Source organism: Manis javanica, chromosome 5 (assembly GCF_040802235.1).
Source record: "Manis javanica isolate MJ-LG chromosome 5, MJ_LKY, whole genome shotgun sequence".
Lineage (NCBI taxonomy): Eukaryota > Metazoa > Chordata > Mammalia > Pholidota > Manidae > Manis > Manis javanica.
The window spans coordinates 53,487,280-53,507,767 of NC_133160.1; the positions used below are offsets into that span (position 1 = coordinate 53,487,280).

The 20,488-nt window shown below is 40.8% G+C and overlaps 2 protein-coding genes across 4 annotated transcripts in view; one reads left to right on the plus strand and one right to left on the minus strand.

Moving 5' to 3' along the window:
• NOCT (nocturnin) overlaps nucleotides 1-10,624 on the minus strand; it is a 41,569-nt gene extending 30,945 nt beyond the window's left edge. Inside the window, exon 1 of one of the 2 annotated variants that reach the window (XM_036998560.2) lies at nucleotides 9,874-10,624. Coding sequence is in view for 1 of the 2 variants with exons in the window: in XM_036998561.2 (XP_036854456.1) it covers nucleotides 9,874-10,054 (181 nt within the window). In the remaining variant the exon portion in view is untranslated. The remainder of the gene's footprint in view (nucleotides 1-9,873) is intronic. The other variant, XM_036998561.2, reaches the window with a different exon arrangement.
• LOC108383586 (endogenous retrovirus group FC1 Env polyprotein-like) overlaps nucleotides 10,579-20,488 on the plus strand; it is a 62,802-nt gene continuing 52,892 nt past the window's right edge. For both annotated transcript variants that reach the window (XM_073237039.1, XM_073237040.1), the window contains exons 1-2: nucleotides 10,579-10,711; nucleotides 13,308-13,396. Coding sequence is in view for 1 of the 2 variants with exons in the window: in XM_073237040.1 (XP_073093141.1) it covers nucleotides 10,702-10,711; nucleotides 13,308-13,396 (99 nt within the window). In the remaining variant the exon portion in view is untranslated. The remainder of the gene's footprint in view (nucleotides 10,712-13,307; nucleotides 13,397-20,488) is intronic.

Genomic DNA, 20,488 nt, shown 5'->3' on the forward strand with positions numbered 1-20,488 from the left:
GGAGGGGACTTCCCAGACATCCCACTGCACCAACTCTTTACTATAAGTTCTGCTTCTGAAGCACTTAACTTTCATGGACTTGTCATACTACTCCAATTCTGAAGATGGGATAAAAATGGTTTTTAAATTTTCTTTTCTGCCCAATCCCTCATAAATAGCAGAAGGTAACTTTTGGAGGCATGAGAATTGATGCATTAGCAAGAAACTTCTAGAGACTTCTAAGTGAAACAAGTCTCCTCATTGGCACCTGCTGGTACTGTCTGTAAGTGGCTGTTCACCCCAGCTATACATCAAAAGCAACTGATGCTCAGGCCCTGCATATTCAAATTCAGAAGATTTGAGTGGGACCCAGGCATTTTTTTTTTGCTGATGGAAGGAGTAAAAATCATTTTATGGGGACAATTGGCTCTGACAGTAATGATTTTCTTTAGCCAGCTGTCCCCTGCGTACTCCTGCCCACATCCCTGACACTGATTTCAGGGTGATCAGGATGTTGAGTGTTGCTTTGAGACTACATAGGGACAAGAGGACAACTAGCTAAGAATTTCACTTGAGGTCTTACACGTTTCTGTGGTAAGGCTAATAATTTTTTTAAACTTATTTTATTATCATTAATCATTACATGAAAAACATTGTTACTAGACTCCCCCCTTCATCAAGTCCCACCCTCACAAACCACATTACAGTCACTGTCCATCAGCGTAGTAAGATGCTGTAGACTCACTACTTGTTCTCTGTGTTGCACAGTCCTCCCTATGCCCCCCCACATTATACATGCTAATCGGAAGGCCCCCCTTTCTTTTTCCCTGCCCTTATTCCTCCCTTCCCAGCCCTCCTGCCCAGTCCCGTTCCCTTTGGTAACCATTAGTCCATTCGTGGGTTCTGTGATTCTGCTGCTGTTTTATTCCTTCAGTTTTTCTTTGTTCTTATACTCCACATACGAGTGAAATCATTTGGTACTTGTCTTTCTCCGCCTGGCTTATTTCACTGAGCATAATACCCTCTAGCTCCATCCATGTTGTTGCAAATTGTAGGATTTGTTTTTTTCTTCGGGCTAAGTAATATTCTATTGTGTATATGTACATCTTCTTTATTTATTCATCTATTGATGGACACTTAGGTTGCGTCCATTTCTTGGCTATTGTAAATAGTGCTGCGATAAACATAGGGGTGCATCTGTCTTTTTCAAACTGGGCTGCTGCATTCTTAGGGTAGATTCCTAAAAGTGGAATTCCTGGGTCAAATGGTATTTCTATTTCGAACTTTTTGAGGAACCTCCATACTGCTTTCCACAATGGTTGAACTAATTTGCATTCCCACCAGCAGTGTAGGAGAGTTCCCCTTCTCTGCAACCTCACCAATATTTGTTGTTGTTTGTCTATTGAATGGTGGTGAACCTTACTGGTGTGAGGTGATATCTCATTGTGGTTTTAATTTGCATTTCTCTGATGACAGGTGATGTGGAGATCTTTTCATGTGTCTGTTGGCCATCTGAATTTCTTCTTTGGAGAACTGTCTGTTCAGCTCCTCTGCCCATTTTTTAATTGGATTATTTAATTTTTGTTTGTTGAGGTATGTGAGCTCTTTATATATTTTGGATGTCAACCCTTTATTGGATCTGTCATTTATGAATATATTCTCCCATACTGTAGGGTACCTTTTTGTTCTATTGATGCTGTCCTTTGCTGGACAGAAGCTTTTCAGCTTGATATAGTCCCACTTGTACATTTTTGCTTTTGTTTCCCTTGCCCAGGGAGATATGTTCATGAAGAAGTTGCTAATGTTTATGTAGAAGAGATCTTTGCCTATGTTTTTTTCTAAGAGTTTTATGGTCTCATGACTTACATTCAGGTCTTTGATCCATTTTGAATTTATTTTTGTCTATGGGGTTAGACAGTGATCCAGTTTCATTCTCTTACATATAGCTGTCCAGTTTTGCCAGTATCATCCATTGAAGAGACTGTCATTTCCCCATTGTATGTCCATGGCTCCTTTATCATATATTAATTGACCATAGATGCTTGGGTTAATAACTGGACTCTCTATTCTGTTCCACTGATCTATGAGTCTGTTTTTGTGCCAGTACCAAACTGTCTTGATTACTGTGGCTTTGTAGTAGAGCTTGAAGTTGGGGAGCAAGATCCCCCCCCCACTTTATTCTTCCTTCTCAGGATTGCTTTGGCTATTCGGGGTCTTTGGTGTTTCCATATAAATTTTTGAACTATTTGTTCTAGTTTGTTGAAGAATGTTGTTGGTAATTTGATAGGGATTGCATCAAATCTGTATATTGCTTTGGGCAGGATGGCCATTTTGATGATATTAATTCTTTCTAGCCAAGAACATGGGATGAATTTCCATTTGTTCATGTCCTCTTTAATTTCTCTTAAGAGTGTCTTATAGTTTTCAGGGTATAGGTCTTTCACTTGGTAAGCTTTATACCTAAGTATTTTATTCTTTTTGATGCAATTGTGAATGGAGTTGTTTTCCTGATTTCTCTTTCTATTGATTGATTGTTAGTGTATAGGAAAGCCACAGATTTCTGTGGGTTAATTTTGTATCCTGCAACTTTGCTGTATTCTGATATCAGTTCTAGTAGTTTTGGAATGGAGTCTTTAGGGTTTTTTATGTACAATATCATGTCATCTGCAAATAGTGGCCGTTTAACTTCTTCTTTACCAATCTGGATTCCTTGTATTTCTTTGTTTTGTCTAATTGCTGTTCCATGTCCAGTACTATGTTGAATAACAGTGGGGAGAGTTGGCATCCCTTCTTGTTTCCGATCTCAGAGGAAAAGCTTTCAGCTTTTCACTGTTCAGTATGATGTTGGCTGTGGGTTTACCATATATGGCCTTTATTATGTTGAGGTACCTGCCTTCTATACCCATTTTGTTGACAGTTTCTATCATGAATAGATGTTGAATTTTGTCGAATGCTTTTTCAGAATCTATGGAGATGATCATGTGATTTTTGTCCTTCTTTTTGTTTATGTGGTGGATGATGTTGATGGATTTTCGAATGTTGTACCATCCTTGCATCCCTGGGATGAATCCCACTTGGTCATGGTGTATGATCCTTTAGATGTATTTTTGAATTCGGTTTGCTAATATTTTGTAGAGTATTTTTGCATTTACATTCATCAGGGATATTGGTCTGTAATTTTCTTTTTTGGTGGGGTCTCTGCCTGGTTTTGGTATTAGGGTGATGTTGGCTTCATAGAATGAGTTTGGGAGTATTCCCTCCTCTTCTATTTTTTGGAAAACTTTAAGGAGAATGGGTATTATATCTTCTCTGTATGTCTGATAAAATTCCAAGGTAAATCCATCTGGCCCGGGGTTTTGTTCTTGGGTAGTTTTTTGATTACCGCTTCAATTTCTTTAGTGGTAATTGATTTGTTTAGATTTTGTGTTTCTTTCTTGGTCAGTCTTGGAAGGTTGTATTTTTCTAAGAAGTTGTCCATTTCTTCTAGGTTTTCCAACTTCTTAGCATATAGGTTTTCATAGTAGTCTCTAATAATTCTTTGTATTTCTGTTGGGTCCATCACGATGTTTCCTTTATCGTTTCTGATTCTGTTGATGTGTTTTGATTCTCTTTTTCTCTTAATAAGTCTGGCTAGAGGCTTATCTATTTTGTTTATTTTCTCAAAGAACCAGCTCTTGGTTTCACTGATTTTTTTCTATTGTTTTATTCTTCTTAATTTTATTATTTCTTCTCTGATCTTTATTATGTCCTTCCTTCTGCTGACTTTAGGCCTCATTTGTTCTTCTTTTTCCAATTTTGATAACTGTGATGTTAGACTATTCATTTGGGTTTGTTCTTCCTTCTTTAAATATGCCTGGATTGCTATATATTTTCCTCTTAAGACTGCTTTTGCTGCATTCCACAGAAGTTGCGGCTTTGTGTTGTTGTTGTCATTTATTTCCATATATTGCTGTATCTCCATTTTAATTTGGTCATTGATCCATTGACTGTTTAGGAGCATGCTGTTAAGCCTCCTTGTGCTTGTGAGTCTTTTTGCTTTCTTGGTACAATTTATTTCTAGTTTTATACCTTTGTGGTCTGAAAAGTTGGTTGGTAGAATTTCAATCTTTCTGAATTTACTGAGGCTCTTTTTGTGGCCTAGTATGTGGTCTATTCTGGAGAATGTTCCATGTGCACTTGAGAAGAATGTGTATCCTGTTGCTTTTGGGTGTAGGGTTCTATAGATGTCTATTAGGTCCATCTGTTCTAATGTGTCGTTCAGTGCTTCTGTGTCCTTACTTATTTTCTGTCTGGTGGATCTGTCCTTTGGAGTGAATGGTGTGTTGAAGTCTCCTAAAATGAATGCATTGCATTCTATTTCCTCCTTTAGTTCTGTTAGTATTTGTTTCACATATGCTGGTGCTCCTGTGTTGGGTGCATATATATTTATAATGGTTATATCCTCTTGTTGGACTGAGCCCTTTATCATTATGTAACATCCTTCTTTGTCTCTTGTGACTTTCTTTGTTTTGAAGTCTATTTTGTCTGATGTTAGTACTGTGACACCTGCTTTTTTCTCCCTATTGTTTGCATGAAATTATCTTTTTCCATCTCTTGACTTTTAGTCTGTGTATGTCTTTGGGTTTGAGGTGAGTCTCCTGTACGCAGCATATAGATGTGTCTTGTTTTTTTATCCATTCAGCAACTCTGTCTTTTGATTGGTGCATTCAGTCCATTTACATTTAGGGTGATTATAGATAGGTATGTACTTATTGCCATTTCAGGCTTTAGATTCGTGGTTACCAAAGGTTCCAGGTTACTTTCCTTACTATCTAAGAGTCTAACTTAACTCAGTATGCTGTTACAAACACAATCTAAAGGTTCTTTTCTATTTCTCCTCCTTTTTCTTCCTCCTTCATTCTTTATATATTAGGTATCAAATTCTGTACTTTTTCTCTATCCCTTGATTGACTTTGGGGATAGTTTATTTCATTTCACATTTGCTTAGCAAGTAGCTGTTCTACTTTCTTTACTGTGGTTTTATTACCTCTGGTGACAGCTATTCAACCTTAGGAACACTTCCATCTACGGCAGTCCCTCTAAAAGAGACTGTAGAAATAGTTTGTGGGAGGTGAATTCTCTCAGCTTTTGCTAATCTGGAAATTGTTTAATCCCTCCTTCAAATTTAAATGATAATCTTGCCGGATAAAGTAATCTTGGTTCCAGGCCCTCTGCTTCATGGCATTAAATACATCATGGCACTCTCTTTTGGCCTGTAAGGTTTCTGCTGGGAAGTCTGATGTTAGCCTGATGGGCTTTCCTTTGTATGTGATCTTATTTCTATCTTTGGCTGCTTTTAACAGTCTGTCCTTATCGTTGATTTTTTACATTTTAATTACTATGTGTCTTGGTGTTGTCTTCCTTGGGTCCCTTGTGTTGGGAGATCTGTGGATCTCCATGGCCTGAGTGACTATCTCCTTCCCCAGACTGGGGAAGTTTTCAGCAACTACCTCCTCAAAGACACTTTCTATCCCTCTCTCTCTCTCTCTTTTCTTCTTCTGGTATCCCTGTAATACAAATATTGTTCCGCTTGGATTGGTCACACAGTTCTCTCAATATTCTTTCATTCTTAGAGATCCTTTTTTCTCTCTGTGCCTCAGCTATGTATTCCTCTTCTCTAGTTTCTATTTCATTTATTGTCTCCTCCACCATATCCAACCTGCTTTTAATACCCTCCATCATGCTCTTCAATGATTGGATCTCTGAGGGAAGGCTAATAATTTCATCCCTATTCTAAGAATAACAATAAATCCAAAATATCTTAGCTGCTTTTCACAAAAGTACAAGTGTATTTACTAGGGGCCAACACCCATGCACAGTGTCCTTGAATTTTCAAGTATTATTTAAATATGATAACCATTCAAGTGGTTATCAAGGTCCTACATAGTCTGATGAGGAGTGACTGCTGACAGCAAACCCAGGTGCTGTCTCCCTGCCCTCCCTCCTCCCAAGAAACCAGAATAATTGCCTCTCTTCTCTTACTGTCACAGAAACTTGTATGGTATTATATTTGTCCAGTTACCTACTCTGTAAATGCACTACTACACCAATACATTTTCATGATGTTAGTCTCGAGTTTTTCCTCACTTAACTATAATGCATCAATTTCTTACTTTTCTGAAAGCCCACTTCTGTTCAGGTACATGTTTCTGCTCATAGGTCTCCTGAATTGTCTTGGGCCCCTAGGTCAAAGATCTTAACATTCTTCTGGAACCCTAAACTCGGCTTCTCAAACTTTCCAGGAATAAAGTACCTTTGGGAAGGAGTGGGGCTTACAAAATACAGTCCAAACTTCCCAGAATCACTGGGGGCACTTGTTAAATATATCACTTTACCAGGCTTCTCCTCAGAAAAAAAACTGATGCAGAGTATAGGTGACAGATGAGAGGTCTGTGCTATAACAAGCACCCCAGCTGATTTTCCAAGTACTTCTTTTCTGATGTTGGTCATCACTGCTCCCACACCCACCACCTTCTCTTGTGTGTGGGCTCCTCCCTGCCCGCCACCCATTGTGCTCCCTCCCCAGGAAGTACCCTCCTTTCACCTATTCAAAGCAAAGTTTTTCCCAACAAATCCAGCCACACCAAGTCCTCAATTTCAGCTCTACTCATGTGTCATAATGTAATATGTGGCCTTATTTTTCCAAGGTAAAGTCCAATGTTAGGAGACAGCAAGATGAAATATTTGTAAATATTCATATATAAATGTAAATGTGATTCTGGAGCCACGTTTATTATTTCAAAAGCCCCAAGAGTTCACTGTATTTAAACTCTTACCATTGTGTGCTACAGGAAAATGATACCTTTCTTCTCCCATAAGGAAAACATTTTTATTCTGTAGAAGCTTGATAAGTACAAGCTTTCCCATTTCTTCTCTCTCATACACAGCTTACTCACATAATTAAGGGACATACTATATAAAGCTGCCTCCTCAAATCTGCTCTTAAAGTTGTCAAGAAAAAAGCAGTGTGTTCCAGTGGTGGAGAAGAGTAATTCAGTCATCTCTTATTTGAAGAGGAGGGATCTGGAGGACAGACATCATTTAAAAACCCAAAGATGACTCCAGACTGCATTTCATCCAGAGCAGTAACTGTGCCAGTTGCTGCTTTTTTATGGGGGCTGCTGACTTTACATGAGAAAAGGTAGCAAAACACTGAGATCATCTACAAGGTGCCCTTTAAATTCTAGTAACCTAGGATTTGATGACTTAAAGGGACTATCCTCATTTTTCCAGTAACCTCTGATTGCGAAGGGGCCTAAGTTAGGAATGTACTGATCAGCAAATGTGACCAAGTGTTGGGACTCTTTACTCCTCCTCGCCCCCACTCCCACCCCCACCAAAAGATACTCAGGAGGGAAGATTAGCTTTCAGCTCCCTGAAAGCTTCTCTTGCCCAATGTCTTAACTTTGGAGCAGATAAGAATACTCTGGAGTTTTATTATTATTTTAAATAATGTGGAATCTGGGGCCCACCAATAACAATTCTGTTTAAAACATCTATAGGAGGATACATTTTTTTAAAGGCACCTGTGGGGAAAATGGAAGTTCCCATGGCCAGGGTCCTCACCTGACCCTAAACTAGTCAATGATGTAATTGGCCTACTGCTAGGCTACTGCTCCCACACCCATTGGCAATGAGCTATTACTGAGTGAGTCACCCCATACAGAGCTCTGCCCAGTTCTCTGGGTGGAGGCAGAGACAGAATGGATTGCAGACCTGCAGACTGCTGGATGCAGGCGTGACCCTAGCGCTTGACCTATCGCCCTGGGTATAAAGCCAGGTATAAACCCTTTTACCCCAAGAACGTTCTGTTGTCATTTCTCAGTCTCACGGAGTCCACAGTGAACTACCCTGGGCGTGAAACCCATGGGTGAGACTGCACCTGAAGCTGGATCTGAGGCTAAGTGGGAAACATTTTGAAGCGTACCTCTTCTCTCGTCCTGTCACTCCAATGCCTCATATCTTCACCTCTTTGCTCTGGGCTTTTCCCAAATAAAATGTTTTAATTTTTTGCAATCCTAACCTTGCTTCAAGACCCAGCTCAAATGCCAACCACTGCTTGAAGTGTGAAAGGACTGGTCATCTCTGCTGAAAGGGACTTCCCACTCTCTAGCACCCTGTGCCATTTACAAACCTTTAACTGTCAGAAAATAGGTGTTTCATTTCATTTAAAAGTCATTTCTTTGTACAGAGCTTATCTCACTTACTGAGCAGTAAACTCTTTAAAGACAGACTAAGGCTCACCTTCTTTTACTTCCTATAATGAAGCACCTACAGTGCAAGAGAGATTCTGTAAAGACTTGAATGAGCGAGTGATCAAGCAATGAGTGAATGAAGGTATTGATGAGTTTCTTCTAGCAAGCTTCTAAAACTAAACCTGCACAGGAAAATTGCTAAGATTTTGTGCTGTCACATAAAAGACCATATTAAAAAAGACCATAAAGTCTTTCAGCTTCTTTATTTGTAAAGGGGGGTGGGTGGGATGGGTAGTTGCAGAGGACTTTTAAGTGTCAGAAGACTGACACTCCAAATGTTCTATCTGACCTGACCATTTTTTCTTCAGCTAACAGCACAGCTATCTGTATCTATATGACACAAGCTATCTGTATTCCCAAGATGTACTGACTCTGGCCTCTGAGGGACTTTGCGGGAACTGAAGATGAGCTGGTACAAGAGGAGACACCAACTGGTTTTCCTTTACTTCTCTCACCCCAAACCTATTTCGAGCAAGAGTTACTAACAATTACTAGATGGCGCCCATTCTAACAACTATTTCACAATGTGCCGAATTCCTATAGAACTGGAAAAAAAAAAGCTTGAATGACAGTCAAGTTCACCCTTTCTGAAGAACAATATAGTTTAGAATCTCCAGTAACCAGTTTAGCATTCTAATTTTAAAAGTTATATCTCAGTTTAAACATCCACCAATAATCTGAATAGTTTAAAGTCTTGGCTTCAGAAACCTTTTGGATTATCACTTTCATTAGTTAAAGAAAGACATGTTAAACATATCCTTTCTATTGCTCAATTTGTCTTTCTTGAATCAATTTAAAACTTTCAAAGCAAAATGTAGTTATAATTTAGAATGGTTATACAAATGTCTTAGTTATAACCTAACTAGACCACAACTAGAATACACCTTTTCATGCAGTGAATTGCCAGTTTTGAAAGAAAAACTTTCTCATTTAAAAAATTATTATTAATTTTTGTATGTAATGTATCCTCAGGCAGAAACGGAGGTGGCAAAAAGGGGAAGTTAGGGTATGTGATGTATGACACTGACTCTTAACAGAGGCATCAACCTTCAAAAAATCTTAACTCAAGGTGTACAGGGCCGAGAACAGCGTTAAGTATTAAGAGTAGAAGTCTCCGAAAAAAAAATTGAAATGAATGTAAAACGAATCAGTGTGTTACAATACATCGTTACCGTGACTTAAAAAAAAAAAAAAATTAGAATATCTAGGCCATGCAAGCTGCTTGGTCAAATAACTGTCACATTACATGATTTTCTGCATAAAAATTTCCATAATTAACGCTATAAGAACTAAAACCATGTGGAATAATATGCGATCTCTGAAGGGGGAAATTTAACTGAGGTCAAAAGCGAGAAATGCTGAAAGCGCGTTCCCCAAGGATCAAACGGGAACCGGACCAGTGTTCTGGTTCGCACCAGACGCGATGCGAGCCCCAGGCCAGATAGGGCGAGGGGAGCGGCGACGGCTGCTCCCGGAGGAGGACCGGCGTCCCGGCCTGACCCTACTGCCGGCAGGCTGGGGCTTCTCATTCATTCCAAGCAGGTCCAGGCGGCGACCGCGCGTCGCCGCCGTTCTCCGTCCGCACCCGCCGCGTACTCACCTGGCCGGGCACACGTCCTGGCGGCGCCCGAGGCCGCCGCCAGGAGCCGGGGGGACGCGGGCCGGGGGGCGGCCGCCGGCGGGGGCGACTGGAGGCGCAGCCCGGGAGCGGGCAGGCGGCGCAGGCCGGGCGCGTCCCTCTGCAGCAGGGCGGAGCAGAGTCGCCGCGGGCTCTGATACATGCCGGGCGCCGCCGCCACAACCGCCGAGGCCCCTCGCGCGCCCGAGGAGCGGAACCCAGCCGAGACCGACGCCGAGGCGGGCGGACTCTCCCGAGCCGCCCGGGCGAGTGCTCCCGGGCTGCTGCTCGCCCAGCCCCGCGGCGGAAGTCCTGGCTGCTCGCCCAGTAACGCGGGGGAAGTCCTGGCAGGCGGGCCGGAAGAACGGCGCTGGAGCGGCGACAGCTGTGGCGGCAGCGGAATCGTCTGCACGGGCTGGCGAGAGCTGGAAGATAACCTGCCCGCGCAGCGCGCTGACAAAGCGGGCGCTACCACGCGGAACTGGGAGGGGGGCCGTGCGACCGACCCCGGAGCCACCAGGCTGGGCTCCCCAGCCCCGGGGGAGTACTATTCTGAAAGGAGGGAGATCTCTAGCTGGTTGTAGGGTGGAGGCTCTGGGAGGTCTGAAGTAACAAGTGTCCTTTGGAGCGGTTTTAAAGACATGAGCCTCCCCCTCCGCTGACTGGAATGGAAGCGCCCATGGGGGTGGGACGCTCGAGGCAGCCCCAGGGCCACACGTGTGTGTCTGGATGGAAGGCAGTGTCCGTGGGTGCGTGTGAGTGGACGTGTGAATAGAGCGAAGGTCGTCCGCCCCCGACCCTTCTGGCAGGATGTGTTGCGGTAAGTACGGTAAAGCACCGACTGTGTGCGAAGACTATGGTGAATATGACAACATCCCTTTGCTCTAGACTGTTAACACTCAGTCAGGCAAAGGGGGCAGAAGGGGGCACAGAAATCAGACCGTAAAGCTCTACAAGGTAGATTAAGATCAGTACCACGAGATGCCACAGGTTTGGCGATAGGGGTTGTAACAGGTCTGGGGTTTCTAGAAGCGTTTATATTTTAAAAAACAAGAATTGGCATTTGAGTTGAGCCATAACATGAGGGTCTGGAATTTATGCATGTGGACTTTGGGAGGCAAGTGGTGGTGATTTATGCATGGAGAAAGGAAATAAGTAGAAAGGCTGTCTATATTTGGGGTTACATCTCTTAGTTTTGTAGGGTGGAAGCTAAGGAGTAAGACGACAGATGCTTGAATAGGTTATAATGTGGAAAACAGATCATGCTAAACTTAAGTTGGTAGGAGACAGTGAGCTGATGATATTTTGTGAGCTAGGCAAGAATATAAGACTATGCTTCAATTGGACGTCATGTATCTGACATGAAAAGGCAGGAGAGAGTACACCAGCTGAGATGAAAGGTATTTTAGACCTACATCTGGTACTGGAAAAGAATGGGTGGAAAAAACATCTCAGATTGTGCAGGAAATGACTAACCAGGAATGGAAGTGGGGTGAAGGGGAGGGATACCCAAGACTGGATTCCTTTCTGAATGATTTATAAGCTAGAAATGTTTCCTTGTTGTTTTTCCCATGATTTTGCTGAGCTCCTTTCTTGTGGAATTGGAAGCTTTGCATTACTATGGATATTGAAAATATTTTTCAGACCCAGGTTATATATCTAACACCCAGAGGGTGTAGATGAGTCAGCTGGCACAAGTAGATCATAACTACTGGGAGACAAACTCCTTGGCAAGTCGTTAAACCCTCTGAGTTTTAGACTCCTGATCTATAAAATGGATAGAATGATACATTAGTCTAAGGTGATATAAGTGATAATAAAACTAGCCCATAGAAAGTGTTTCATAAATTTAGCAAATGTCAAGTTAGAATCTAGGTGATGAGTATATGGCTGTTCACTACAGTTCTTTCTCTTTTCCTTATGTTTGGAAATGTTCATAATAAAGTGTTGGGGAAAAAATTAAAAGTACTATTCAAATATAAAATGTCATTAAAGGGATTCAAAGAACATGCTATCCTGAAAGTGGGTCAGTAGTAGTATTTATGTGATATATTAAACTGTACTTTAAGCAATGACAAAACTATAAAACTTACTCATTCAAAAATCCATTCAGTAATCATTTGTTGAGTACATGTTATGTGCCAGGCTTTATGTTAGAGTATAGAAAAATGAACAAAGTTTGTTCATAGTTTAGTAGGTGACACATTACCTGAACACAAATACTTTTAATTATCTGATAATCAGTGTAGAATCATGATATGAACAAGGTGCTGTGGAAACAGAAGAGGAAATACCTAGTTGCCTGGAGAAGTCAGGAGAGGCTTTTTGAACAAAGTGATTTCCAAGCGGAAAGGATGAGGTCGGATATCCACCAAGAAGAGAACAGCAAGGCAAGCAGAGCTGTTCCAGGAACAGCAAGTGCCACAGTTTGATAAGGCTTGAGTGCAGGGCACCCATGAGGGAGTGGCAGGAGAGGAGGCAGAAGCTATGGGCAAGAGCCGAAGTGTGAAGCATTTTCAGAGGAGTTTGGATTTTATTCTGAAGGTTCTGTGAAACATGTGAAAGACTAAGCAGATAGGCTGTACTATCAGGATTGCATTTTTGAGAGATCATTATGTCAGCCATGTGGAAGATGGACCGGAGACCAGGGAAGAATAATAGTGCTGGTGAGGAAAGAGTATGTGGTCCAGAATCTCTGGAGGAGGGGCAGGATGGGCAGAGCGTGCTTATTTAAAAAGAAAACCACACAGGTGATTTTCATGCCTATACCTCGTCCTTCCTCAGTGCTACCTCCCAAACAAGTAAATTGGGGCAGTGATGGTGGATAAGAGATGGGTTTAAGAATTAGGAAGGAGAAAGAAACCACCCAGTTGAGTGACAGATTAAATGTAAGGGGTTGGAGGGAGAGGACAGAGTCTGAGGATGACTTGGGCCACTGGTATAATTATACCTAATAAGGAAAACAGGTGGAGATACCTCTCTCAGGGGTGGACACTTGAGTTAAGATCAGAACATTTAATTGTGATAGCCCCATAGAACACCTAGGTGGAGTCACTTTGTAGCACATGAAACCATAGGCCTGGAGTTCATAGCAGCATCAAGGCCAAACACTATTGGAGAGATCAATATGTGAAGCCATGGATAATGAGGCCACGCACAGCACATCTTTTAAGTGAGATAAGAAGTGTTATGGATGAAATTCCCATGAAATGCATACCTTTAAGTATTGGCAGAAGTGAAGGAGACTTGAGACCTGTTCAGAGAACAGGGAGAAATTGGTATCTTAGAAATAAGGGAACAGGAAGTTTCTAGAGGGATATTATGGTGCTAAATGCTCCCAAGAAGTCAATGTGAAGACTGAATCCTTTGGATTTGACCATTAGAAGGCTGCTGTTTATCTGTGTGAATAATTGCAGGTGGTAGAGAAAACCAGATTGGAGGGGTTACTGGGCCTGCAGCGGTGAAAGGAGGAAACATGAGAAAAAACAGTGGGGTAAAGAACCAGGTGAGTTTTCTTTTTCTCCTAAGATTGGAGCCACCTCAAAATGTAAGTTGAGGAGAAGGAGCCAACAAGCATAGTTTTTCTACTATGAGCCTCTTTGCCTAACATGACTGTATGCCCAGAAGTCCCACTACTACCTTTGTCTGTTACCACCTAACTTCATATCTGAAGTGAAGCCATGTAAGCACCATGCATGCCAGCATGAGGGGCAGAGACATCTCTTCCTATTCTTTTAAGGTCACCAGTCCTACTGGATTAGGGACCTACGCTTATGACATCATTTAACTTTATTTACCTACAGATGTAGCTACATCGGGGTTAGCACTTAAATGTAAATTTGGGGTGAATGCAGTTCAGTCCATAGCACTGTCAAAGACTGGAAATATACCAGTTGATGAGTAGTCAAAGAAATGAGGATATTTCTCCCCCCCATGCATGCTAATCTTAATACCCCCCTTCTTCTGTACTGTGAGGGCTGCCCAACACAGAGAGGACAAGTAGTGACTCTACAACATTTTGCTAAGTTGATGGACAGTAATCGTAATGTGGTTGTTAGGGGGGACCTGATATAGGGGAGAGCATAGTAAACATAGTATTCTTCATGTAGGTATAGATTAAAAATTTTAAAAAAAAAAAAAAAGAAGGAAAGAAAGAAAGAAAGAAAAGGGGGATTACTCCTTGATAGGATAAAACTATTGGTAAATCAAAGATCAACGCATGCTTTAAATATCCTTAATGTTGATCACTTAAAGGGTGTCAGATGATCAGCTATGGAGGTACTCTTTTCTGATAATATTCCTTTCTCTTAATAATAATAAAAAAAAAAAAGCAGTTACTGTGTGCTGACCTCCAGTGAGTTCTGCACAGTGGTATAGAGGGCATGTCAAAGTGTGGGCAAAGGGTCTGTTTGTTTCTATGCAGAAGATCAAGGCCTAACTTGGATACCCAGAAAATGAACTAAGATACGTTATGAGGAGGAGCTTCCGACATCAGCACTCTCTGGAGGACTTGTGCTGGGGGATGATCATCAAAAAGCCTCCACAGGGATCCGGACGATGCTGCGGTTGTGGCTGCATCCAGCCCACCATCTCTTGGACTTGCCATAGGAATGAGGAGGGAGATGTCTAGGCTGGCATGTGCATACAGTGAGACAACGAATTTGACCGGATCTGTACTGTTGGAACTCAACCAGGAGTTGGGAGGGGTGCAAGGTGTAGCACTCCAAAATCTTATGACTATAGACTGTCTACGGTTAAAAGAACATATGGGATGTGAACAGATCCCAGAAATGGCCTGCTTTAATTTGTCTGATTTCTCTCAGACGGTTCAAGCACAGTTGGACAATATCCATCATAACATAGACAAATTTTCACAAATGCCTAGGGTGCCTAAATGGTTTTCTTGGCTTCACTGGAGATGGATGGTAATTATAGATTTGCTTTGTTTATGTCACCGTATTCCTATTATGTTAATATGTGTGTGCAAATTAGTTAGTAGTTTAAAACCTATACATACTTAAGGTACTCTACAAGAAGATATGTCAAAGAAATAATCAATCCTTCCATGTTTCCTTCCATATGCTACATTTGTAGCTTTTCTTCTTTCTTCCTAATTACCACCCTTAAATAGCATTCGTGCCTCATATCGAATTTACCGAGTATTATAATTCCTCCAGGTGGTAAAGATACCTCGAGACAAGTGCTGGGCATAGAAGCCACAGGGCATAAATCTGCAAAGAAGTAAAAAGCTAACCTTTTCAAACAATATGGCTTCTCTCTCACTTACCAACTTTACATTTCCCTGTATGGCCCCGGAAGATGACTGGTTAGCCAGAGACGGGTAAGATTCCTCAAGGGAGGAACAACCTAAGACAGGCACAGTCGCAGGGGGGCCATCAGGTGAGAATTTGGGGATCAACAGAGGTGAGGCTCAGAACCTCACCCCCCCTGCTTTGAGAGAAGTCTTCTGCATCCGTGGATGTTTTGCTGCCCTTGTCTAGCCTGGATTAATACTTAGTCCATAGGCACACACCTGATCATCTGATCATCTACATTTGCCCTCTTACAGCACTAAACTATGTTTTCTACCTTTATCTTGCATCTACCTACCACTTCAGCATTTTATTAAAAATAAAAATAATAATAATAATAAAGGGATAAATGTGGGATCAACATATAAATCAAGTACAAAAATCAAACGAATATTCATATTTGACCTGATCTATTGTTTATAGGTCATAATGCATGATCAAAATCGAAAGTTTCTGTGATGAATGCCCTTGTACTGTTCACCATGTAAGAATTTATTCACTATGTAAGAATTCGTTCACCATGTAAGAATTTGTTCGTTATGCTTCAGAAGATTGGAGACTGATGAGAATTAGACTTGAGATGGATTAATGATTGTACATTGAGCATTGACCCCCCTATACTGAATTTTATTGTTGTTAACAACCATTTGATCAATAAATATGAGAGATGCCCTCTCAGAAAAAAAAAAAAAAAAAAGCTTTTCCCCTAAGATAGGGAACAAGATAAGGGTGCCCACTCTACTCACTTTTATTCAACACAGTACTGGAGGTCCTAGCCATGGCAATCAGACAACACAAAGAAATAAAAGACATCCAGATTGGTGAGGAAGAAGTCAAACTGTCACTATTTGTAGATGACATGATATTGTACATAAGAAGCCCTAAAGAATGCAGTCCAACTACTAGAACTAATATCTGAATTCAGCAAAGTTGCAGGATACAAAATTAATACACAGAAATCTGTTGCGTTTCTATACATTAATGATGAACTAGCAGAAAGAAGATTAAAGAAAACAATTCCATTCACAATTGCATCAAAAAGAAAAAATACCTAGGAATAAACCTAACCAAGGAAGTGAAAGACCTATACCATGAAAAGTATAAGATACTCTTAAAAGAAATTAAATTAAAGAGGACACTAAGAAATGGAAATTCATCCCATGCTCTTGGGTAAGAAGGTTTAATATTGTCAAAATGGCCATCCTGACTAAAGCAATCAACAGATTCAATGCAATTCCTATCAAAATACTGACAGCATTTTTCAACGAACTGGAATAAATAGTTCTAAAATTCATATAAACCACAAAAGACACCAAATAGCCAAAGCAATCCTGAGAAGCAAGAATAAAGCAGGGGGATCTCACTTCCTAACTTCAAGCTCTACTACAAAGCCACAGGAATCAAGACAATTTGGTACTGGCACAAAAACAGACTCATAGATCAGTGGAACAGAATAGAGAGTCCAGTTATTAACCCAAGCGTCTATGGTCAATTAATATACAATAAAGGAGTATATATGGTCAATTAATATACAATAAAGGAGCCATGGATATACAATGGGGAAATGACAGCCTCTTCAACAGCTGGTGTTGGCAAAACTGGACAGCTACATGAAGAGAATGAAATTGGGTTATTGTCTAACCCCATACACAAAAGTAAAGTCAAAATGGATCAAAGACCTGAATGTAAGTCATGAAACCATAAAACTCTTAGAAAAACACATAGGCAAAAATCTCTTCGACATAAACATGAGCAACTTCTTCATGAACATATCTCCCGGGGCAAGGGAAACAGCAAAAATGAACAAGTGGTACTATATCAAGCTGAAAAGCTTCTGTCTAGCAAAGGACACGATTAATAGAACAAAAAGGCATCCTACAGTATGGAAGAATATATTCATGAATGACATATCTAATAAGGGGTTGACATCCAAAATATATAAAGAGCTCATGAACTTCAACAAAAAGCAAATAAGCCAATTAAAAAATGGGCAGAGGTTCTGAACAGACACTTCTCCAAAGAAAAAATGCACATGGCCAACAGGCACACGAAAAGATGCTCCACATCGCTAATCTCAGAGAAATGCAAATTAAAACCACAATGAGATATCACCTCACACCAGTAAGGATTGCCACCATCCAAAAGAGAAACAACAACAAATGTTGGCGAGGATGTGGAGAAAGGGGAACCCTCCTACACTGCTAGTGGGAATGTAAATTAGTTCAACCACTGTGGAAAGCAGTATGGAGGTTTCTCAAAACACTCAAAATAGAAATACCATTTGACCCAGGAATTCCATTCCTAGGAATTTACCCTAAGAATGCAGCAGCCCAGTTTGAAAAAGACATATGCACCCCTATGTTTACTGCAGCACTATTTACAATAGCCAAAAAATGGAAGCAACCTAAGTGTCCATCAATAGATGAATGGATAAAGATGTGGTACATATATACACAATGGGATATTATTCAGCCATAAGAAGGAAATAAATCCTACCATTTACAACAACATGGATGGAGCTAGAGGGTATTATGCTCAATGAAATAAGCCAGGTGGAGAAAAACAAGTGTCAAATGATTTCACTCATCTGTGGAGTATAAGAACAAAGCAAAATCTGAAGGAACAAAACAGCAGCAGACACAGAACCCAAGAATGAACTAACAGTTACCAAAGGGAAAGGGACTGGGGAGGATAGGTGGGAAGAGAGGGATAAGGGGGAAGAAGGGGCATTACAATAAGCACATATAATGTAGGGGGTGGGGGCATGGGGAAGGCAGTACAACATAGAGAAGACAAGTAGTGATTCTATGGCGTCTTACTACACTGAGGGACAGTGACTCTAATGGGGTATGTGACAGGAACTTAATGGGGGGAGTCTAGTAACCATAATGTTGCTCATGTAATTGCACATGATACCAAAAAAAAAAATGGGTCAAAGCAATTTTGTGTTTTTAAATATGCTAAAAACAACATCACTTTAGTTATTAAAAACTGAAGAATTATTTATATACCCCCCTTCTTCGTCTACCCCCCCTTATCCCTCCCTGCCCACCCATCCTCCCCAGTTCCTTACCCTTTGGTACCTGTTAGTCCATTTTTGGGTTCTGTAATTCCGCTGCTGTTTTGTTCCTTCAGTTTTTCCTTTGTTCCTATACTCCTCAGATGAGTGAAATCATTTGGTATTTCTCTTTCTCCGCTTGGCTTATTTCCCTGAGCATAATACTCTCCAGCTCCATCCATGTTGCTCAAATGGTTGGATTTTTCCACTTCTTATGGCTGAGTAGTATTCCATTGTGTATATGTACCACATCTTCTTTATCCATTCATCTACCGATGGACATTTAGGTTGCTTCCAATTCTTGGCTATTGTAAATAGTGCTGCGATAAACATAGGGGTGCATCTGTCTTTCTCAAACTTGATTGCTGCGTTCTTAGGGTAAATTCCTAGGAGTGGAATTCCTGGGTCAAATGGTAGGTCTGTTTTGAGCATTTTGATGAACCTCCATACTGCTTTCCACAATGGTTGAACTAATTTACATTCCCAACAGCAGTGTAGGAGGGTTCCCCTTTCTCCACAGCCTCGCCAACATTTGTTGTTGTTTGTCTTTTGGATGGCAGCTATCCTTACTGGTGTGAGGTGATACCTCATTGTAGTTTTAATTTGCATTTCTCTGATAGTTAGCGATGTGGAGCATCTTTTCATGTGTCTCTTGGCCATCTGTATTTCTTTTTTAGAGAACTGTCTGTTCAGTTCCTCTGCCCATTTTTTAATTGGGTTATTTGTTTTTTGTTTGTTGAGGCATGTGAGCTCTTTACATATTCTGGACGTCAAGCCTTTATCGGATGTGTCATTTTCAAATATATTCTCCCATACTGTAGGGTTCCTTTTTGTTCTATTGATGGTGTCTTTCACTGTACAGAAGCTTTTCAGCTTAATGTAGTCCCACTTGCTCATTTTTGCTGTTGTTTTCCTTGCCCGGGGAGATATGTTCAAGAAGAGGTCACTCATGTTTATGTCTAAGAGGTTTTTGCCTATGTTTTTTCCCAAGAGTTTAGTGGTTTCATAACTTAACATTTAGGTCTTTGATCCATTTTGAGTTTACCTTTGTATATAGGGTTAGACAATGGTCCAGTTTCATTCTCCTACACGTAGCTCTCCAGTTTTGCCAGCATCATCTGTTGAAGAGACTGTCATTTTGCCATTGTATGTCCATGGCTCCTTTATCAAATATTAATTGACCATATATGTTTGGGTTAATGTCTGGAGTCTCTAATCTGTTCCACTGGTCTGTGGCTCTGTTCTTGTGCCAGTACCAAATTGTCTTGATTACTATGGCTTTGTAGTAGAGCTTGAAGTTGGGGAGTGAGATCCCCTCTACTTTATTCTTCTTTTTCAGGATTGCTTTGGCTATTCGGGGTCCTTGGTGTTTCCATATGAATTTTTGAATTATTTGTTCCAGTTCATTGAAGAATGTTGCTGACAATTTGAGAGGGATTGCATCAAATCTGTATATTGCTTTGGGTAGGATGGCCATTTTGACAATATTAATTCTTCCTAGCCATGAGCATGGAATGAGTTTCTATCTGTTAGTGTCCCCTTTAATTTCTCTTAAGAGTGACTTGTAGTTTTCAGAGTATAAGTCTTTCACTTCTTTGGTTAGGTTTATTCCTAGGTATTTTATTCTTTTTGATGCAATGGTGAATGGAATTGTTTTCCTGATTTCTCTTTCTATTGATTCATTGTTAGTGTATAGGAAAGCTACAGATTTCTGTGTGTTAATTTTGTATCCTGCAATTTTGCTGTATTCCGATATCAGTTCTAGTAGTTTTGGAGTGGAGTCTTTAGGGTTTTTTATGTACAGTATCATATCATCTGCAAATAGTGACAGTTTAACTTCTTCTTTACCAATCTGGATTCCTTGTATTTCTTTGTTTTGTCTGATTGCCATGGCTAGGACCTCCAGTACTATGTTAAATAACAGTGGGGAGAGTGGGCATCCCTGTCTGGTTCCCGATCTCAGAGGAAATGCTTTCAGCTTTTCGCTGTTCAGTATAATGCTGGCTGTGGGTTTATTATGTTGAGGTACTTGCCCTCTATTCCCATTTTGCTGAGAGTTTTTATCATGAATGGATGTTGAATTTTGTGAAATGCTTTTTCAGCATCTAAGGAGATGATCATGTGGTTTTTGTCTTTCTTTTTGTTGATGTGGTGGATGATGTTGATGGATTTTCGAATGTTGTACCATCCTTGCATCCCGGGATGAATCCCACTTGGTCATGGTGTA